Genomic DNA, 18,526 nt, shown 5'->3' on the forward strand with positions numbered 1-18,526 from the left:
AATTTTAATTTTAGAGCAAATTCTCTGAAATTTAACACTACACATTGTGTTCTGTGTAGGCTATAGATTTGCTAAAACATAAAAAATAAAAAAAAACTCCAATAAATCAAAACAAGTCTTTTTTTCCATAATATGTACATCATAAAAAAAGTAGTCAACAATAAACCTACTAACGCAGACAAGGAGGGGGGACTGGCACGCCGGGTACACAATAGTGTTCAACCAGGTGTATTATGAGTGACCTACTTAAGTCCTATTTGAAGTGGTTTGCTCAGGCTTGTTGAAGCTCTGATTCTTCAGGCTACACATGATGGACAGCTTGTATTGTATCTGTTCCGTGAAGCCTTCAAGAAGGACACGGCCCTCTCGCTTGCCCGCTGAATGATGGAAGACTCTGGTTCATTCCAACAAAATAAAAGCATGCCAGGCCTGAGGCACAGGAGACATGAGGGGAGGGCAGCGGGCAGCCCAGCCTAAAGCAGTTTGTTTGGGACTGAGAGGGGTTATTTACGTGCGACCAAACAAGCTAAACAAACAGCTTAAGGTTACTGAGTCAAAATACAATTTGAATCCAGAAAACATAGAAAAGATCTGATTGTCTCAGAACCAATCTTTCCTCTTTAGTCCTTTAAGTTCCCTAACTCCACACTTTGAATACAACGAAGGATGACTATGTTGCCTTTTTAGCACAAGGATTAACAACAAATTAGCAAATAAATTATCGCTTAATTTATGTTTCAGCATTGATCGATGCATCTATTTTCCTGTCCTCATTCAAATGTAATTGTGTAAGCCTAAAGCAGTTCTGACTGTAATCGTCTGAGTTACAATGAATGCCTCTCCAATCCACAATGATGATCTAGCTAATTACTGTGAGAGGAAACATAGTGGCTGCTCTGAATAAATCAATGGCTTCATTTGAAAAAAGCTTTTAATCTACATTTATCTGCAAAACAACATGTGTTTAAATCAGTTATAAGTGTGTATATGATTCAGAGTTGTGGCTCAAGCCTCGTTCAGACTGTCAGTTCAAATCAGATTTTTGTGCATATTTGAATGGAATCCGATCATATTAAAGGGTTAGTTCACCCAAAAATGAAAATTCTGTCAGTAATTACTCACCCTCATGTTGTTCCAACCCTGTAAGACCTTCGTTCATTTTCGGAACACAAATTAAGATATTTTTGATTAAATCTGAGAGCTGTCTCACTCCTCCATAGGCTTCTAAGACATTATAACTTGCTGGCCCAGAAAATGTATTAAAGACATCATTAATATAGTCCAAGTGACTACAGTGGCTCAATCTTAAGATTATAAAGCGATGAGAATACTTTTTGTGCGCAAAAAAAACCCAAAATAACGACTTTATTCCACTATTCATTTCCTTCTCTCTGGGCCTCGAGTTTTTTCACGTAGTAAATCTGCGCACAAAAAGTATTCTCGTCGCTTTATAAACTTAAGATTGAGCCACTGTAGTCACTTGGACTATATTAACGATGTCTTCTGGGCCAGCAAGTTATAATCCCTTAGAAGCCTATGGAGGAGTGATCCAGCTCTCAGATTTAATCAAAAATATCTTAATTTGTGTTCCGAAGATGAACGAAGGTCTTACGGGGTTGGAACAACATGAGGGTGAGTAATTACTGACAGAATTTTCATTTTTGGGTGAACTAACCCTCTAAGCAACTGTGAATGGCAAAATAAAAATCACATGAAACATGCTTTTTACAAATCAGTTTTGAGCTACATTTATATGTGGTTTGAAATCCTATTAGTATCAGCATTTCTGGAAATCCGCTTCAGTCTGACCGTTCTAATCGGATTTTGCGTGGTTTATGTCACTTTATCACGCCACGTAAAATGTAAACATGTGAGACGTTTTGTAGGAAACATGCTGAAAGTCACTGCAGAAACAAGGTTGTGTTGTTGAGTCAGTTGAGCAGAAAATTACAATACAATGGAGACATGTTTTGAGACCGGCAGGGATGACACCAAGGAAAAAAGCAGCGCATGCCAGCCTCCTAAGTTTCTGCCACTGTGTCAGAAGACGTAGTAGTCCAGTGCGGCGGTTACTATTGTCATGATGTAAATAAGACAAAATCTGAATTTCAAACTCCTCCAAGTTGCTGTTGATGTAGGTACAGGTGCTCTGGATTAGACTTCTGATCTGGTTTGGTTGGTAATGACCATGAATGTAAGTAAATGATAAAAAAAATTTTTTTTGGCTGGGGTTGGGGGGTGGGGGGGGTGGCTATCCCTTTAAAGCCAATGAACAGGGTCCCCATAACCAAGGTATTTTCATGAGGATTATAAAAAAAAATCACTGCACAAACCACAAATTCTAGCCAATTAAATTATTTACATCTGAGCACAGATTGAACAATTCTCTATACATTTTCCTTGATTTCTTCCAACATTTTATTAATTGATTTAATTTAATTATTGTATTAATTTATGAATAACTTTACATTTATTAAGAAAGCCTGTCGCCTAGTAATGCTTAAGATTTCCCTGATATTTCAGGCTTTCCATGACCATGGGATCCCCAAAAAAGACAACAAAGTTTGAGAAATCACCTTCCTCCACAGCATAAAGTAATATACAACTATAAGCTTAATATGACTGTGAAAAAACAATTTCTTTGTTTATCGCTGTTAAACTGTGTGAGTGGGGCTGTATTTCGAGGTCTCTTGACTGACGCTTCTATTTCTCTGCTACCGATAATGGCTCAATCCTCTATATATTTATAATACTACTTCAGTGAAGATCCTTCTCAATCCTGTAGGTCACCTTGCACATAAATGGGTCTCAGAATTCCTGCACTTGTGCCAAAGTCCACTGACATGACTTGGAATGTGCGGAATGGGAAATAGAATTGAAAAGTGTTACAAGAGAAGATAAGGACACACAAGCTCCTGCCATCAAACTCCATAATCATTTCCAGTAAAGGAAGACATTCACTTCAAAAGCTCATTTTTGGGATGGAAGGTTGAATTAAATAAGTGACAATCATTCAAAAAATGGCAGATGCTGTAATTTCCCTGTCGCCTTCTCTTCCACGGGGTCCTCTAACCATTCTTTAGTCACCCTATATGTAAAATATACCATGTGGATAAACATCATGTGTGCTCCACAGCTCAGGGAAGGCCACTCAAACCCTAAGAGAGCTTTGCCCAGCAGGATGCAAGTGTTCCTCCCTGTCTTCAGCAGATGAGACAGGTCCTTCACACAATGAGAGCAGTCTGATGTCTCCCAGCTCAGATCTGTCCTTTGTACTCAGTAATGGAGTGATGTGTATGCGTTAGACAGAGATCACGGCCTTAAAGCTGTGCAAAGACAATCCATTAACAACCATCAGATAAAATCTCAAAAAGACAATAAACCATGTGTTGTGATGGGACACACTGTTAGCATAGACACAAAGCACACACACTTTTTTGCTATAGTGTGTTTGCTCTGAGATAGCAGTGTTTATTCAATTTGCACACTAAAAAAGCTTGATTGCTCTGATCTCTGGATAGACTGCAAAAGAATATGATGTCAAGCCAATACATTCATATTTTCAATATCACACTGACCTTAATATTAGATTTTTGTATTCCTATTTCTTAGACTCATTACTTGGAAATAAAACCATAAAATGGCATGCGGTTAGACATATTAAAGAGAAATCAAATGAAATCTAAACAGTTAGAATTCAAAAATGTTAGTGCATTTTGTACCTCACCTTTCCTGAACTTCCAGCTCCGACATCAACAGATAGAACACTGTGAGAAGTGAGAGATTTTGAGTATGGAATGAATACATTTGAAAGTGCATAAACAGACATATTTTATTATTTCAAAGCTTTCTGCAGTACTTGATTCTAATTAGGAAATCTCAATGAGTAATTAAGTAGTCAAAATGTAACTGTTGTCCATTGCACCACCATTTCATATCTCTCGTATCACTCCATGATTTCTCTTTTCTTAATTGGAACCATACTGTGAATCAACAAGATTAGTGAGCAGGAAAAAAAAGTAACTTGGATTGCAGATTAATAATTAATATTGTAATATTGCTACATTGTCATCTTGTTGCTAAGCAGGTTGGTTTTCTATTATAATGAACTATTTGTATTAGCTTTATGACCAGTAAGATAATAAAATAATTTCAAATCAATATTTAATGTAAAAGAATTTACATTTATTTGGCAAGTGTCATATAACAAGTGGGATACTTCACATTAAGGTACTGATCACCATGAATGGGTTTATTTTGTGATGACCGACAGGATATACATTGTAATATTTGAGTTTCATATCATGCAGTGCCCTTATCATGAGCAGATACGAAGGAAAATCCGGACACCAGTGATCAAAATGCAGTTTTACTCAGATTTTAGAAGACAAGACTAATGAAGCGTGGAACTAAAAGGCACCTTGCCAGATTTCCAGGGGAGCACTTTAGAAATGAGCACACCCTCCAGAGATCCCAATCAGCCCATTTCCATTTGGGCCATTGAGAGAGCATTGAGAGATCCCTGCTGTGAGTCATAGTGCTACTGTCATCCCACTAGCATACATAAACTTCAACCATCACTGCCTAGGGCATGTCATCTAACAATAGCGTCTATATCTAGCTTTAAAATCATCTCACTGCTATATTTAGATTCCCTCTTTCAATCCAACAATCTGTATGGACTCACTGACCTGAGTATAATTTAGTAAAGGAGCGAGACCACAGCCAAATTTCAGAGGAAAGCTGAATATTGCATAAAGTGGAGCTATTACAGTAATGGAAAGAAATTAAATAATTTCCACATAATTGTCTAAATTACATTAGGTAAAAGATCATCAAGTGGTGTTAGCTCAAATCTCCATCCTAGTTAGACTCCATCCAAGTCATGGGAGGAAATGGGTATAATCCCGAGAAAACTCTAGTAATCTCTCATGCGTTTCTTCTAGAGTTTCAGAAGAGCTTTCAACAATCTCTGTACACTCTTACAGAGACTTTATTTTAGACTTTATTAAAAAATCAGAGACAATATGAATCAAACACTTCTATTAAAATTCCTCCAAAACTGCATTACAGTATCTGGTCTATGCCATCTATGGCATCCAATTTTATAGGTGTATACTCTCACTGTAGGTCAACAATTGTCTCATTTTATCTGTTTTTATCTCTCTTGAGGAATCTCGGGAGACACATCTGAGGCAAAGTTTATACTATAAGTAAGCGAGTGGCTCTGTGGCTCTATCAAAGCACTGCACTTTTTTTCAGCCCAAACAGCCCGACACAGCAACACTAGCCAATGGTTTGAGTTAGCAATTCCATTTGATGATACAATTCCATTTTGGTGGCATATTAAATGACGTACTTCAGCTTTAAATGAATCAAAAATGAAACCTCAATTAAGTCTCTTGAGCTCCAAAGATGAGCTATGGAAGAGAAAAACAATTTTTTTCCCTATTGGAAAAAATATAATGAAGCTTCACCTCTGGGTGTTGCTATTGGCCGAGCTCTCAGCAATCTGTGCACTAGGGATCCATTTGGTCTCATCCACCACAGTGCGTGCATGAGGCAGCCGTCCCACGTCCTTTATGGTCATCAGCATGTGGCTGGAATTCTTCAAAATCTGCACGGCCTCATCATGACAAATGCTCCGGAAACTACGTCCATTGACCTCCAGAATCTGATCCCCTACCTACAAAGATGGAAAAAGAGAGAGACTTCAGAGATCTAACACTCCAGATGAGACAAAATGAAATAAATGAAATGAATGCAACAATGCCTGGCACACCAGTGCAGAGCCCACGCACCACAGGAACCACGTTTGAAAGAGCAAAATCACACATAGAAATTTCAATTAAGCCTTATAAATGATAAACAAGCCATCCTTTCAGCATGATTTGTACATGAAATAATTTAATCTGTATCGCCATAGCAATTGTTGTTGTAAAATGTGGCAGGTAGACAGTCATTTATGAATATCATCTGTCTCTTTGCCAAATTCCCTCAGTAACCGACTGACAGAGGAAGTGAGGCCGTGGATAATGGAGATAAAGAGAAGACGCACTGACTGGAAATTATTCAGTTACAAGCAACAGATAAAAGAGCTCAATATGCTATCATTAAACCTACTTGGCCATAGCAGAATATTAGTGATGTTCTGCAAATCAATGTAATGAACATCATTCATGAAAAACTCTCTGAGCAGTTCAGCACAGTGGGACAACAATCAATGACTATTGTTTTACTGTGCTGGTATAACTCTAGATACCTTCCTTGCTCTAAATCTTTTCACATTACAATGCCTCACTTCATAAATTCATTAGTTTACCAAAAAGTTGAAATTCTTTCTTGAAATTATTTACTCTCCATCATATCTTTCCAAACCTATTTGCTGTTATTTTTGTAGTTTTTTGGAGATTGATAGATATGGTCAATAAATTATTGTTGTATGGGGGGGAAAGCTCAATAAACATTCTTGAAAAATAAATCATGTAAATAATGATAACATTTGCATAGGTGAACTATTTCTTATAGTGTGACAAACTTCTGCACTGATATACTGTACAGGAGAGGCTGGAATACATTGGGTGTATGTAGGCTAGAATATATACACCTCCACCCTCTGCAACATTACACCACTTTTTCCACCACTCTGCTGTCCTTCCATCCCATTTCAGGGATAAAACAAGCAATAAACAGTAATTCTGTAACTGTTTAGTGAAAATTTTGTTTTTCTGGAGTCTGTTGATTTACAGCATATTCCCTGCATTTCAAGTCTGTGCTGCATACTCAACTAAACTAAGACTTTTACTTTTTTCATGAGGCATATGTAAAAAAAAAAGAGAGAGAGAGAGAGAGAGAGAGAGAGAGCAGAAAAATCCAGGATATTTACAGTTTCTGGAATGCAAACCAGTGTTTAAACTGGGGAGTAGGTTGTCTTCTTCTGACATTTTACTCCATAAGAAGAAAAAATTACCTTGGAGAGTCTTGTTCCTTTTACTGTAAAAATAATAATAATTCTAATTATTGACTAACATGATTTTTGTTTGCCCAACATGTCTTCCATAACTGGTCCAAACCACTTAATTTCCTCCTTTTGTTCTCCTCAGCAAAGGATAAATAATAAAGAGAAATTAGTTATCGATGTGTGTCTGTTTCTTCCTCTCGGTGCAAACGTTCTTCATGCAGTGGAGTCAGCAGCTAGAACGCACCATAACTCACTGGAGTAGAAAGCGATACTCTGTGTGTGTGTGTGTGTGTGAGAGAGAGAGAGAGAGAGAGAGAGAGAGAGGGAGAGAGAATGGGGGGGGCTCCAGGAACTCAAGGATCATTCATTTATTCCCAGAAGGGAAACCACTGGCATTCTTCTACCAACCTTTCTTTCCCTTTATCACAATCTCCAACGCTCCACTGCACCCTGCATCCCTCTATTCTACTCCTCCACCCTCTGCACCATTACACCACTTTCTCTACCACTCTGCTGTCCCTCCATCCCACTCTCCTCTAATAGCCCTCTACTGCTCTACATAACTACTGTATATACTTTATTAATCCTTTGGGGACAATCACTAACATCAAACATGTAGCACACAAATGTGCAAAAGCATATGCTGTGTGGTTAAACAGCTGACAGGGCAAAACATTAAAATAACACAATGAGACATGCATTACATGTTCATATGCATTACCAGAATGAACCTAGACACTTAAGCAGCTTAAGTGCAGCTTAAGCTCTGTTCTGGGTACTTTTCAACTTTTTTAGAGACTGAATCAATAATCAAATAATAAAAGTGGTATTTATTTAAAAAATAAACTATAAGCACATTTTTTTTAAAACTGCACAAAAATACCAGGTCCGCTCACGTATCATTGACATTCACCTGCTGAGACATGTGTGTTTCTTCCCGTATCAACTCACGTAGACTTGAGGGATGATGCTGTTTTTACACGGCGGGGATTTTATACGTTCCCCAAAATGTGAGCTATCCCGCAGTGTCGAGAAACCGACTCGAAAGGGAACGTCTCGGGTTACTTGACGTAACCTTGGTGCCCTGAGAGGAGGAAATGAGACACTGCGTGGATCGCCGTGTAAAAACCTGAAAGTCGGTGACTGTAGTTGTTTAGTCGAAATATTCTGAGATTTCACGGCGCTAGGCACAGTCACTGCTTACATAGCGGTTGAGCCAGCCCACTGTGCCAGCGTTCAAGCGACATTGGCTAGTGCAATGCAATAGCGCGATTCAATCAGGCTTCAGGATTTCAAAGAATTTTCCTCAAGCCATGAGCTAGCCTATCACTTTCCCTCCTCTCAGGGAACCAATGTTACGTCAAGTAATCCGAGACGTTCTCCGACAAATATGATTAAATGGTGGATAACATCATATCTATAAGAAAAATACAAAAAAAACATACCATTCTGAAACATCCTGTGAAATCCGTGCTTGCAAAGTCTGTGCATGAAATCTGTAATGCACAATCCTCTTGTTTGTTAACATTGTCAGGGTCTGAATCAGGCTTGAATTGGTTTGTAATTGACACCAAAAACTGCATTTTTGAGACTGTCTTTGGTTTGCTGCAGTTTTAAGGAGAAAATAATCAGCAATGGTGTTGTCGTGTTGACTTTTGAATTTGCACATGGTTTATCTTAAAGCATATTAAAAACACCAAATAGACATATAAACAACATTAAAAGCTTGATTTCCGTCAGGACCACTATCGTCAAATACGATTGACAATTAGTATATAGTTTGGATTGGCGGTATGGTTCTGTTCATGGCAAGAACTCGCTGCGCATCCATGCAGCCTAGCATGGATAAGAGCAGGGAGAGCAGCAATAACCCCCCTTAGGGTAAACAGAACAGAACCAACATGAATGTATTGCAGATATCATTAATTCAATATTTTGATGTACAACATAATTCGAGAATTTAGTCTGATTCAAAGGGGAATCAGAATGACAAATCCTGACTGATGAGAGGAGGAGCTGGGGATGGAGGAGGGTAATTAGCTCCTGAGTAACGCGATTGCTGTTGAAATACTGAAGGAGCTTATATATGGATCCTGCAATAGACGTCGTATTCCTATAGGTAGACGTGGATCAGCTGAGAGTCTGCTGATGCAAGCTTGACTAACGTGACCTGCCAGAACTAACGCTACGCTTGATTTTCAAGATTTCTCTCTGTTCCTTAGTAAAAGTTGGTCTCAGCAGCTTTGTGAATAGGTTTTAAGTGGAAACTCTTACCTAAGAACTTTTACTGCTATTTAGGAGAACTCTTAGTGGTAAGATAAAATGTTTTGTACAGCCCCTGACATTTTGGGGCCAGTATATGTGTTATTTAAAGCAAATGTGTCCATGCAGAGAAAGCAAGCTTAATCTTGCCTCATTCTACTTTATGAACACTTTAACACATTAAGGAGCAATAACTGTGCAGGACTATAGACATGACTGATATAAGTTCTTGTGAGGCTTCTCACTAGGCAATTTTTTAAGCTTTTTTTCCATCATCGGTTGCCTCTGGCAGTTTTCTCCTGGTGGATCTAAATGAAACAACCATAAAAGACTAAAAACAAAGCTATTATACAGGCTTTAGAGTCCCTTTAGTCCCTCCTCATATATAAAAACACATTGTGCGGGCCTCACACATCCATCTGTCAGCTACAGATGCACTGGGCACCATCAGCAGTGAGGTACAGAAAAATGTGTCTGACGAACGTCCGCCACAGATCCAGGTGAGCCCAGCTCATCTCCAAGGGGAACGGACATTAATTAGGCCCAGTGTTGAGCTATGCAGATGGGACAGATGCCGAGCCATCAGTCAGTTTTACCTCCAGCGCAGCTGAAGTTTAATCTACGTGGCTCTGAGTTAAACTGACAGAGAAAAGGCTTTTGGGGGTGAGGGTGGCTGCTTGAAGTGAAATGCGGTTCAGAAGAAAGCAGTTATAGAATGAGTTCAAAGGCCATAGTTTTGCCAGAAGAAAAACAAAATTAGCAGGAGGATCCAAAATTTTGTGGAAAATGTCTATGTAACAACGTTCGTTGTTATGTGAAGAAGGAGGCGGGAACCGGCAAACATTCAAACAAACTTTAATAAATAAGTAAACCAATACAAAATGAAGACAGCAGCTCCTCACACAAATCCAGGCCTGGCCTCTCTCGTTCTTCACTGTCGTCGCTCCTCCTTTTATGCTTCCACTCCTCCGTGAGAGATCCGAGACCGGTGCGTTGCGCAGGTGTCGCTCATCAGTAATCACGCCACTCGTCCTGCTCGCCACAGTCTACATTGAGGAAGACTGTTTTGTACTATATTACATACACATTATCTTTCAGAAATGGGGTCAGTACGATAAAAAAAAGAAGAAATACTTTAATTGAATAAATGTATCAATAATAATAAATAAATACACATATAATAAATATATTCTAATTCAAATAAATGCTGTTCTATTGAATTCATCATAGAAGCATGAAAAATATGTACCATGATTTCTACAAAAAAAACACACAATTGTTTTCAACATTGATAATAAAAATAAATGTTACTTAAGCTCCAAATCAGCATATTAGAATGATTTCTGAAGGATCATGTGACACTGAAGACTGGAGAAATGATGCTGAAAATGCTGTTTTGCCATCACATGAATAATATACATTTTAAAATACATTAAAATATAGAACAGATATTTTCAAATTGTAATCATTTGTTTTTTCTTACTTGCGCAATAAATATTTTGATTAAGACACAACAAAACCTTTACCTCTGATTCTCACAGCTCTTTAAAGGGATACTCCACCTCTGTAAAGATGATTGTGTATTTAAATTGGGTCATTTATGTAGAAGAAATGTGAAATTATTTGAATTTGGAGCTTTCTAGACTGAGAAAAGCCAGAAAATGTATTTTTGGCTCATGTGGATGAAAGACAACAACTCCCAGAATGCACTTGCTTCGCTGCTCTACGAGGCCACTCCCAAGCCACGCCTACCGGTTAGAGAGCAGTTGTAAACAATAAAGCTAACTAGTCTCCGTGAGTCTGCCCGGGTTTTTGAGATCGCACAAAATGTCCAGGATTCGGCTTTTGCGTTCTACAGTCGCCATTCATTGTGTTTACTGTGGCGAGCAGGACGAGACTAGGGCCGCAGGAGAACGACGCGAGGCCGGTGGCGTGATTACTGATGACCGACACCTGTGAGGCAATGGTCTCGTATCTCTCACGGAGGAGCGGGTATTTTCTTAGCAATGGTAAAACGCACATCAACCGATCACGCCACCGACCTCGCGTCTTTCTCCCGCGGCCCTAGCCTCGTCCTACTCGCCACAGTAAACATGATGAATGGCGACTGTATAACGCAAAAGCAGTGGCGTGATTACTGATGAGCGGCGCCTGTGAGACGCACCGGTCTCGTGGGCTATCTCTCACGGAGGAGCGGGTATTTTCTTAGCAATGTTAAAACGCACATCAACCGATCACTTGTTTAGCGTTCATGTAAACACTACATTCAGATTCACCAATTGGAATGAATTCAGTTAGATTGAAACAAAAGGTGTGCATGTACAATGAATGGCGACCGTAGAAAGCAAAGCCGAATCCCGGACATTTTGGACTATCTCGACGGCCGGACATGCAGGTTTCTGCCGGTGAAATCAAACGCACTGATCTGTGATAGGTCTGTTAGCGCATTAGGTCCAACCCCCTATGGGCGGGTTTGAAAGGGTGGGAACTAGTGCTTGTAGTCTTAACAGAAATCCCCCCCTCTTACACTTCCTCTGACAATGACGCAAAATGACGATTTTTGCGTCATTGTAGGAGGAAGTGTAAAGAGGTAAATACAGATTTCTCTCGTCTCAGGGGAAAATGAGAAAATGTTGCACGACCATTCAATAGTATGACTGGGTTTCTAACATTGCAAAGCTTAATGCAAATGGGTGGAGTGTTCCTTTAAACTTTAATCAAGCACTTCATTCATGGTAAGTGTGTCTAGAGTCCTTTCATCTCCGGGCTTATTTAGTTCTGCTTCTACCAGCTATAAGAAAGAGAGTTTTTTATTTATTTCTTATTGAAGAGGAGACTGGGGTTTAGAGGGGTTCATTGTGGAGTGGAACCTCTGGTCCACTGATGAGAGGTACAAATGAAGAAGCACACTTTCACTAAAACCCAAACAATTATAGAGAAAGCAAAATGAAAAGCCTCTCCAAAAAATAAGCAGTCAATCTTTCATCTCCTGATCTCAACCACCTCTTTCCATTAGAGCAGAACATCAACAGTTGTGCACCACACAGAACACTGTTGAGCTCAGTGGGAGATTTATGTGTTCTTGCAATACATTAAGGTTCAAATCCACCTCAAGGAAAGACTCATAATTGTTGGGGCCGATAATTGCATTATGCAATTAAATGGAAAAAATTAGGACCGTCTCCCAGCTACTTCTGGGAAAGCTGCTGTACGGAGGTAGAAATTTCGGTGACATTCATAGCATGTGCTATAAGTGCAAGTGTTTTTGTATGTCTTGGTTGTGCAAGAGCCCTTTTTTATAAGATGATCAAAATATCAGCAGACAAAATGGTTTTCACCTTTCAAGAGTCATTTAATAGTCATAATAGCAATTATATATTTAATAGTCAAAATATAATAGTTACCATGTGTGCTCAGGATGCAGATCTGAATAAACTCACAAAAAAATAACTCACAAAAAAATATATATACATAATATAAAAACAAATAATTGACCCTTTAGCATTCCTTTCCATCTTCCACATACCCCATTTTGAAAACCCCTGCTCTAGAGCAGAAGGAAAATGAAACGTAAAATGTCATGACAGCCCTGATCGGGCAATGGCACCACAATAACAGTCCCAAACCACTAGGCGGGGTCTAAAATAATAACATATCAGCATATATGTAATTGTCGAATGGACGTTATTGGAGAAAGATGCTCTTTGCAGCCAGATGGTGTAATTGCAGCATCTACCGCCAGTGAGTAAACAGGTAATCAATATGTAATCAATGGTCCAGATCACTAGTAGTTCCTGCAGAGTGACTAGGCAACACTTGAGTATCTAGTGATGCATTTCATGACTATATTCAGAGTAAAAAGGATGACTGATTATGTCTCAGACACACAATAGTGTTATGATCAGTAATTAATTGGTAATAGATAGTTATTAATAATTATTAATTATTATTGATTACCTATTATTAATAATTATCAGTAATTATTGATTACCTAATATTGAACTATCTCAGTCCTAAATTTGATATTACTTACTGATTAGTAAAGTTTTTTTCCATATTAGTTATTCATAGTAGCTGAAGTGTTAGTGTAATACTACTAATTTTTCCTGCATTAGTTCCTGCATACTATTAATGACAAACTATTATTCTAAAGTGTTACCAACAGCCATGCTAACCTACACAACACTGACACTGTTGGTCTATATATGTTCTAGTTTTACCTAGGCTAACCATCTGTCATCACTGTCTAAATCCTTCACATTTACATCTTCAGACTAGTGATCCTCGTCATTTCTGTTCAGATACACTATATCACCATTCTGATGCTGAATAAATTCAACAAGATAGTCTTAATGATATGTTGTCTCACTATCCTGCCAAATTATAAGAAATGTCTAACTCATTATCACCAGCAAAAGTAAACACCAGCCCTGACATGAGACGATTACAAATAAACCCTTCTGTTAATATTTTTGCCATGAAACAAAGCAGCGAGAATACAAATGAACGGTTGTGGACATGCAGAATCACAGAGCTGCATTACCAAAAAGGTGACGTAAAATATTTATCTGTCTCCGAGGCAGAGGTAGTTGCTGAAGCCCAATCACTGAATAACTCAAGCACATAAGGATACAAAGAGAGCCAAAGATTGAGCAAGAAGTCTGGACTAAAAAAATAAAAAAATTAAAAAACACAACATTATGAGCAAAACAATTAATCTCAACAGATTAAAGCAAAACTGATGCTATGATGAAGACTCAGGCATTTCATATTTTCCAAAAAGCCTGGCCGGCCCATTCTCCAGCTGACTGGAGAAATAAGAAGCATCTTTCATCTTTCTGTCCATGTACTGGTGCCAAAATGTTAAGAGCCCGTTCAATCTTTTATGAGGCCAGCTTTGGATTTAGTGCCGCTTTGTTTCCACATTTTCCAGTTTGGCACGGGCCGCCTCAACCAATATACTCACACCACAAATTGAATTAGATACACTAAATGCGGACATGCCGAACCCGAGCAATACTTTTGGCTGGTAGCAGCTTTTCAAAAAACTAAAAATCAGATGTCAATATGTCTGAAACAATGTGTTCGTTTTAAGCAAGCAGGTGAAGAATATTTCCAGTCAAAACACAATGACTTGCAGTTTCAAACATTAACTTTCCTGTCAGATGTCAGGTGGCATGTAAATTCTGCACTCAGTAAATGAGTTGTTTTCCACTTTATTCCCTCGCAACCTTAGTAACAAATCACTGCACACTGCTCCCACCCAAAAGAGAAGCTATGCTGTGATTTAGACTGAAAAAAAGGACTCAGCTCACGTCCGAGTCAAGGGACAAAGGATTGCGATAAAGCCAAAGTGGGCTCTAAAATAGTCTAAGATTTGCAAAGCCAAGTTCTCAAATTGTGACTCGGGACAATTTACCTTTAGTCCACTGTACTCTGCAGCAGACCCTCGGTCCACTCCAGTGATATAGATGCCCAGAGAATACTCAGCACCCCCACGGATCATCAGACCCAAAGATCGCCCGTCATCCAGTGAGATGTTCACCTGGGGAGCACACACACACACACATATATTATTTTGTTCATTTCACTTGTTTATGCATACACTAACAAGTCCTCACAATTGCAAAGCTCCTAAAGCAATCTAACCACACATGTCCAATTCATTCTCCACAGGAGCCGAGCACTATGGCTCCCACGGGATATTGCGAAATTTACAGCGGAGAAAGGGTTGAGACTGTCAAAAAGTTCAACTTTATACAAATGAGGTGAAAAACAGCAGTGATGTCTGTCATAAACATTTCAAAACTTACAGATAATGCTGGAGTTTCTGTTGGATTCAATGCTTAAATCACAGCTACAAATTGTTATTTATAAATAAACAGATTTATTTCAGATTCCAAACTCCGCAAACTTGCACACTTTCATTGTGGCTATACTGTGGCTGCATTAACAAAAGTGTATTATATTTATTCTGTATGTATGTATATTTTTTTCCCATCTGTAATCTAGTGTAATTGGACACAAATATGGGTGTTTCTTTAACTTTGGGCACTTTTGTTCACTAACAATATCCAACAGTGAATATAGATGCATCACTGAAAATTGTGATTTATTTATTTACTTATTTACTATTCTGAAGGTAATGAAAATAGCCACAGTGTCCCAATCCCAAATGAGGCATTGTGCTTCAAGAATTATTTGGTCAAAATGACAGTGATGAACATTTTATTTTCATAATTTATGAAATAAAACAGCCAACTCATTTTATAGTTGGCACCTTAATAAATAGATACAATTAAATAATATACTCACACATTTTACATAATTTGACAAAGTTATAGAAGCTTAATGTGACCTTCATAAAACAAAAAGAAAAGTTCAAATCTGGGACATGAAGTGTCTAAAAATTAAGAAACACCCATACAGTGACTATATTGCACATATATTGAAAGAAATGAAAGACCACACTGAAATTAGCCACACCATTACCCCCAAGCAGCAGGTATCTAGCGCTTTAAACAGACACATAGGACACAGTGGATTATTAAGGTAGTGGGTGGGATATTTACCCTTGAGTTGAGAATGTGACTGCACAATTCATTTTGCCCATTATGGATGCCCCATTACTAAAGGTAAATGCTGAGGCATTGAAGAGGACTATAAACTGACTCACCAACCCATCAGAATTCTAGTGATGTTCGAGCTGAATGAAATACCAATAAGATTCAAGTCTGGGATTCAGCACAACCAACCACTGCGGCATCCAAACCCCAATGAACAATTATCAACAAATCAAATAAAGCTTTGTTTATTACCTCTCTGTGAACTTGACTGCAGGTTTGATCTGCGTGGTGATTATGTTTTATTAGTTCTCATTTGTCTTGCATCGTTTAGCACTAAAACAATCAACATATTCACAAAATCCAGATATAATTGTCCTCAGCTTTATTCAGACTAACTATGAGGGTAGATTCTTTGTGAATCTGTAGCAAAATGAAAGGTTTCATATGAAGCAGCCAGTTTCTGACCTTCTCTGCCATTATATATGTGTCTGATGTAGCCTAATGGACTGCTTACTGGAAGGTTCTAGTTTGAATTCATAGTGTCTCTCATGGCATTAAAGGCCAGCTCTGCAGACAGTGCTACATATATTATTAAACATACAGTACATATATTATAAACGGGATTAGATTAGTAAACAAACATCCTTATTTATACCTCATGCATTACACGTAGTGTGATAAATGGGTAATGGATTTGGCTAGTTCATCTGAACCCAGATGATAATTCAGATGGGTCATATCAATCACACTGACATAAAGATCATTTCAGGTGAGTCTGGCCTAAAATGTTCCCGAAATACTCTTTATTAGCAGCCCCAAAGCCAAGTCACAACAGCACCGACTCCCGCTAAAGAATCACTGCAGCTAACATGCTCCACTGCCTCCATCCAAAACATATAGATCACTGTCAGTGCTTGTAATTAGGGCTTGAATCTCGAATCATCCATAATTCAATCTCAAGAAACAAACAGTTTTTGTTGTTGAATTAACCACTGTCTGGAGTTTAGACAGTTATTATGAGTGAAAATCTCTTTGTATAAGTTAATGGCTTTGTAGGTTTGCAATTGATTTTAGAGGCTGTTAAGGTACAAAATTAAGCTATTTTTATCTTGTTTCTTTACAGAAACTGTACAAAAATCTGGCACATTGTGATTTATCTATGCATACTTTTATTAGAATATAGTATTTCACATATATAATGCCACATGGTCAAAAAAACATTTAGGATTATGGGGGAAAAAAAACTTTTAGATATGCAATAAAAACCTCTGATACATTTTTCACTAGGATAAAAGTTGTTAGTCACTTGAGTCATGACAGACGTTGTGTTTCGTACTGTAACTTGCATCTGGTGGCAACGATTTTGGACCTTGTCGGCAGTGTTGTGATGGGTGACTGCTGTCCTTTGGGTGTTTTTAGCTGAAGAGGCAGAATTTGGGATGAAGGTGTGAGAGGGCTTAGTGAGCAAAGTTGATGAATGTGTGTGTGCGCGCACGTGTGTGTGTGTGTGTGTGTTAATGCACCTATAGAGAAAAATCCTGCAGAGCTGGTTTGCAGTTAGCAGAGAGGAATCACTGGAGCATTATACTCATTTCTACACTTGTTAGAGCTGTCATTTCTAATATGAATAAACTGAGCAGAATAAAACGTAGAGGGAAAAGCCGCAGATGTTTAACACTTACAACTTCGCTCTTGAATTTTAAATTGCCTTAAGTTCCAATTAATCTGTCATCATAAACTCTCTTTAAACTCACCTTCTTCTCAGCATCCTCGTGGCGTATGTGTGAGTGTCCAAGTTGCTGGATGTCCGAGTGTCTTCCTCCTGAGCCACGCTGGTCCACCAGGTCTGGGGGCGGGGACACACTGCGGCCCTGAGGGTCCACCCATGTGTACACGTGATTGGTAACATAACCACCTGGGATCCGTCCCATAGAACAGACTGACATGGAGAGCTTCTTAGAACCTTTCAACACCTGTGAACAGAAAACCGATAGATGAGGACAATAAAGGAAGCGACAAAAAGGGGACTGAAGAGGATATGAATAAATAAATTGTTAGTCCTGCCTCCAAATTAGTCATTAATAGGAATGCACAATATTAGAGATTTTTAATTCATTTAAAAAAAAAATTAGATTACCTTTGCCAGTGTCATCTAACAATCACTTAAAGCTCATCTTTAAAAACAATAATAATGTAATAACATTGTATAGGCTATCCATTTTACATAGCCTACATTATAATTATAATGATAGATTTTTATTTATTTAGATAAAATAGTATAGAATTTTAACAGACTTTTTCAGTATCTGTCACATGTAGATGAAGATGCACAAATCAGAATGAATTCCAAAAGTCTTTTTAATAACACAAAACAATAGAGAACACCGAACTGAGAAAACCAAGGGTTAATAAATGCAATAATCAACGTAACAGTGAACAGGTGTGGAACTCAAATCAGCAACCAAGGTAACTACAGTAATAATGACAGGGAACGCTGACAATCAGGAATAGAATGAAAACGAAACCAAAACAGAACAAAATAGATAGATTTTAATTAATAATTTGAAATATAATAAAATAAAAATATAAATACACAAATAAATATAATAAAACTAAAATATGAAAGTCATTCATAGATTGGGTTCATTGAAAATTGTAAACACTTTACCAATATTCAGTCATAGTGGCCGATCAATGAAAATGAAATGACCCATTGATAAACGCTTACATTACGAGC

The 18,526-nt window shown here is 38.2% G+C and overlaps 1 protein-coding gene across 1 annotated transcript in view; it reads right to left on the reverse strand.

Moving 5' to 3' along the window:
* whrnb (whirlin b) overlaps positions 1-18,526 on the reverse strand; it is a 53,408-nt gene that overhangs the window by 19,515 nt on the left and 15,367 nt on the right. Inside the window, exons 2-5 of the mRNA XM_084115719.1 lie at positions 17,544-17,762; positions 14,643-14,768; positions 5,478-5,686; positions 3,728-3,767 (exon numbers count right to left, since the gene is read on the reverse strand). Coding sequence (XP_083971845.1) covers positions 3,728-3,767; positions 5,478-5,686; positions 14,643-14,768; positions 17,544-17,762 — 594 coding nt within the window. The remainder of the gene's footprint in view (positions 1-3,727; positions 3,768-5,477; positions 5,687-14,642; positions 14,769-17,543; positions 17,763-18,526) is intronic.

Source organism: Abramis brama (assembly GCF_963993115.1).
Source record: "Abramis brama genome assembly, chromosome: 5".
NCBI classification, from domain to species: domain Eukaryota; kingdom Metazoa; phylum Chordata; class Actinopteri; order Cypriniformes; family Leuciscidae; genus Abramis; species Abramis brama.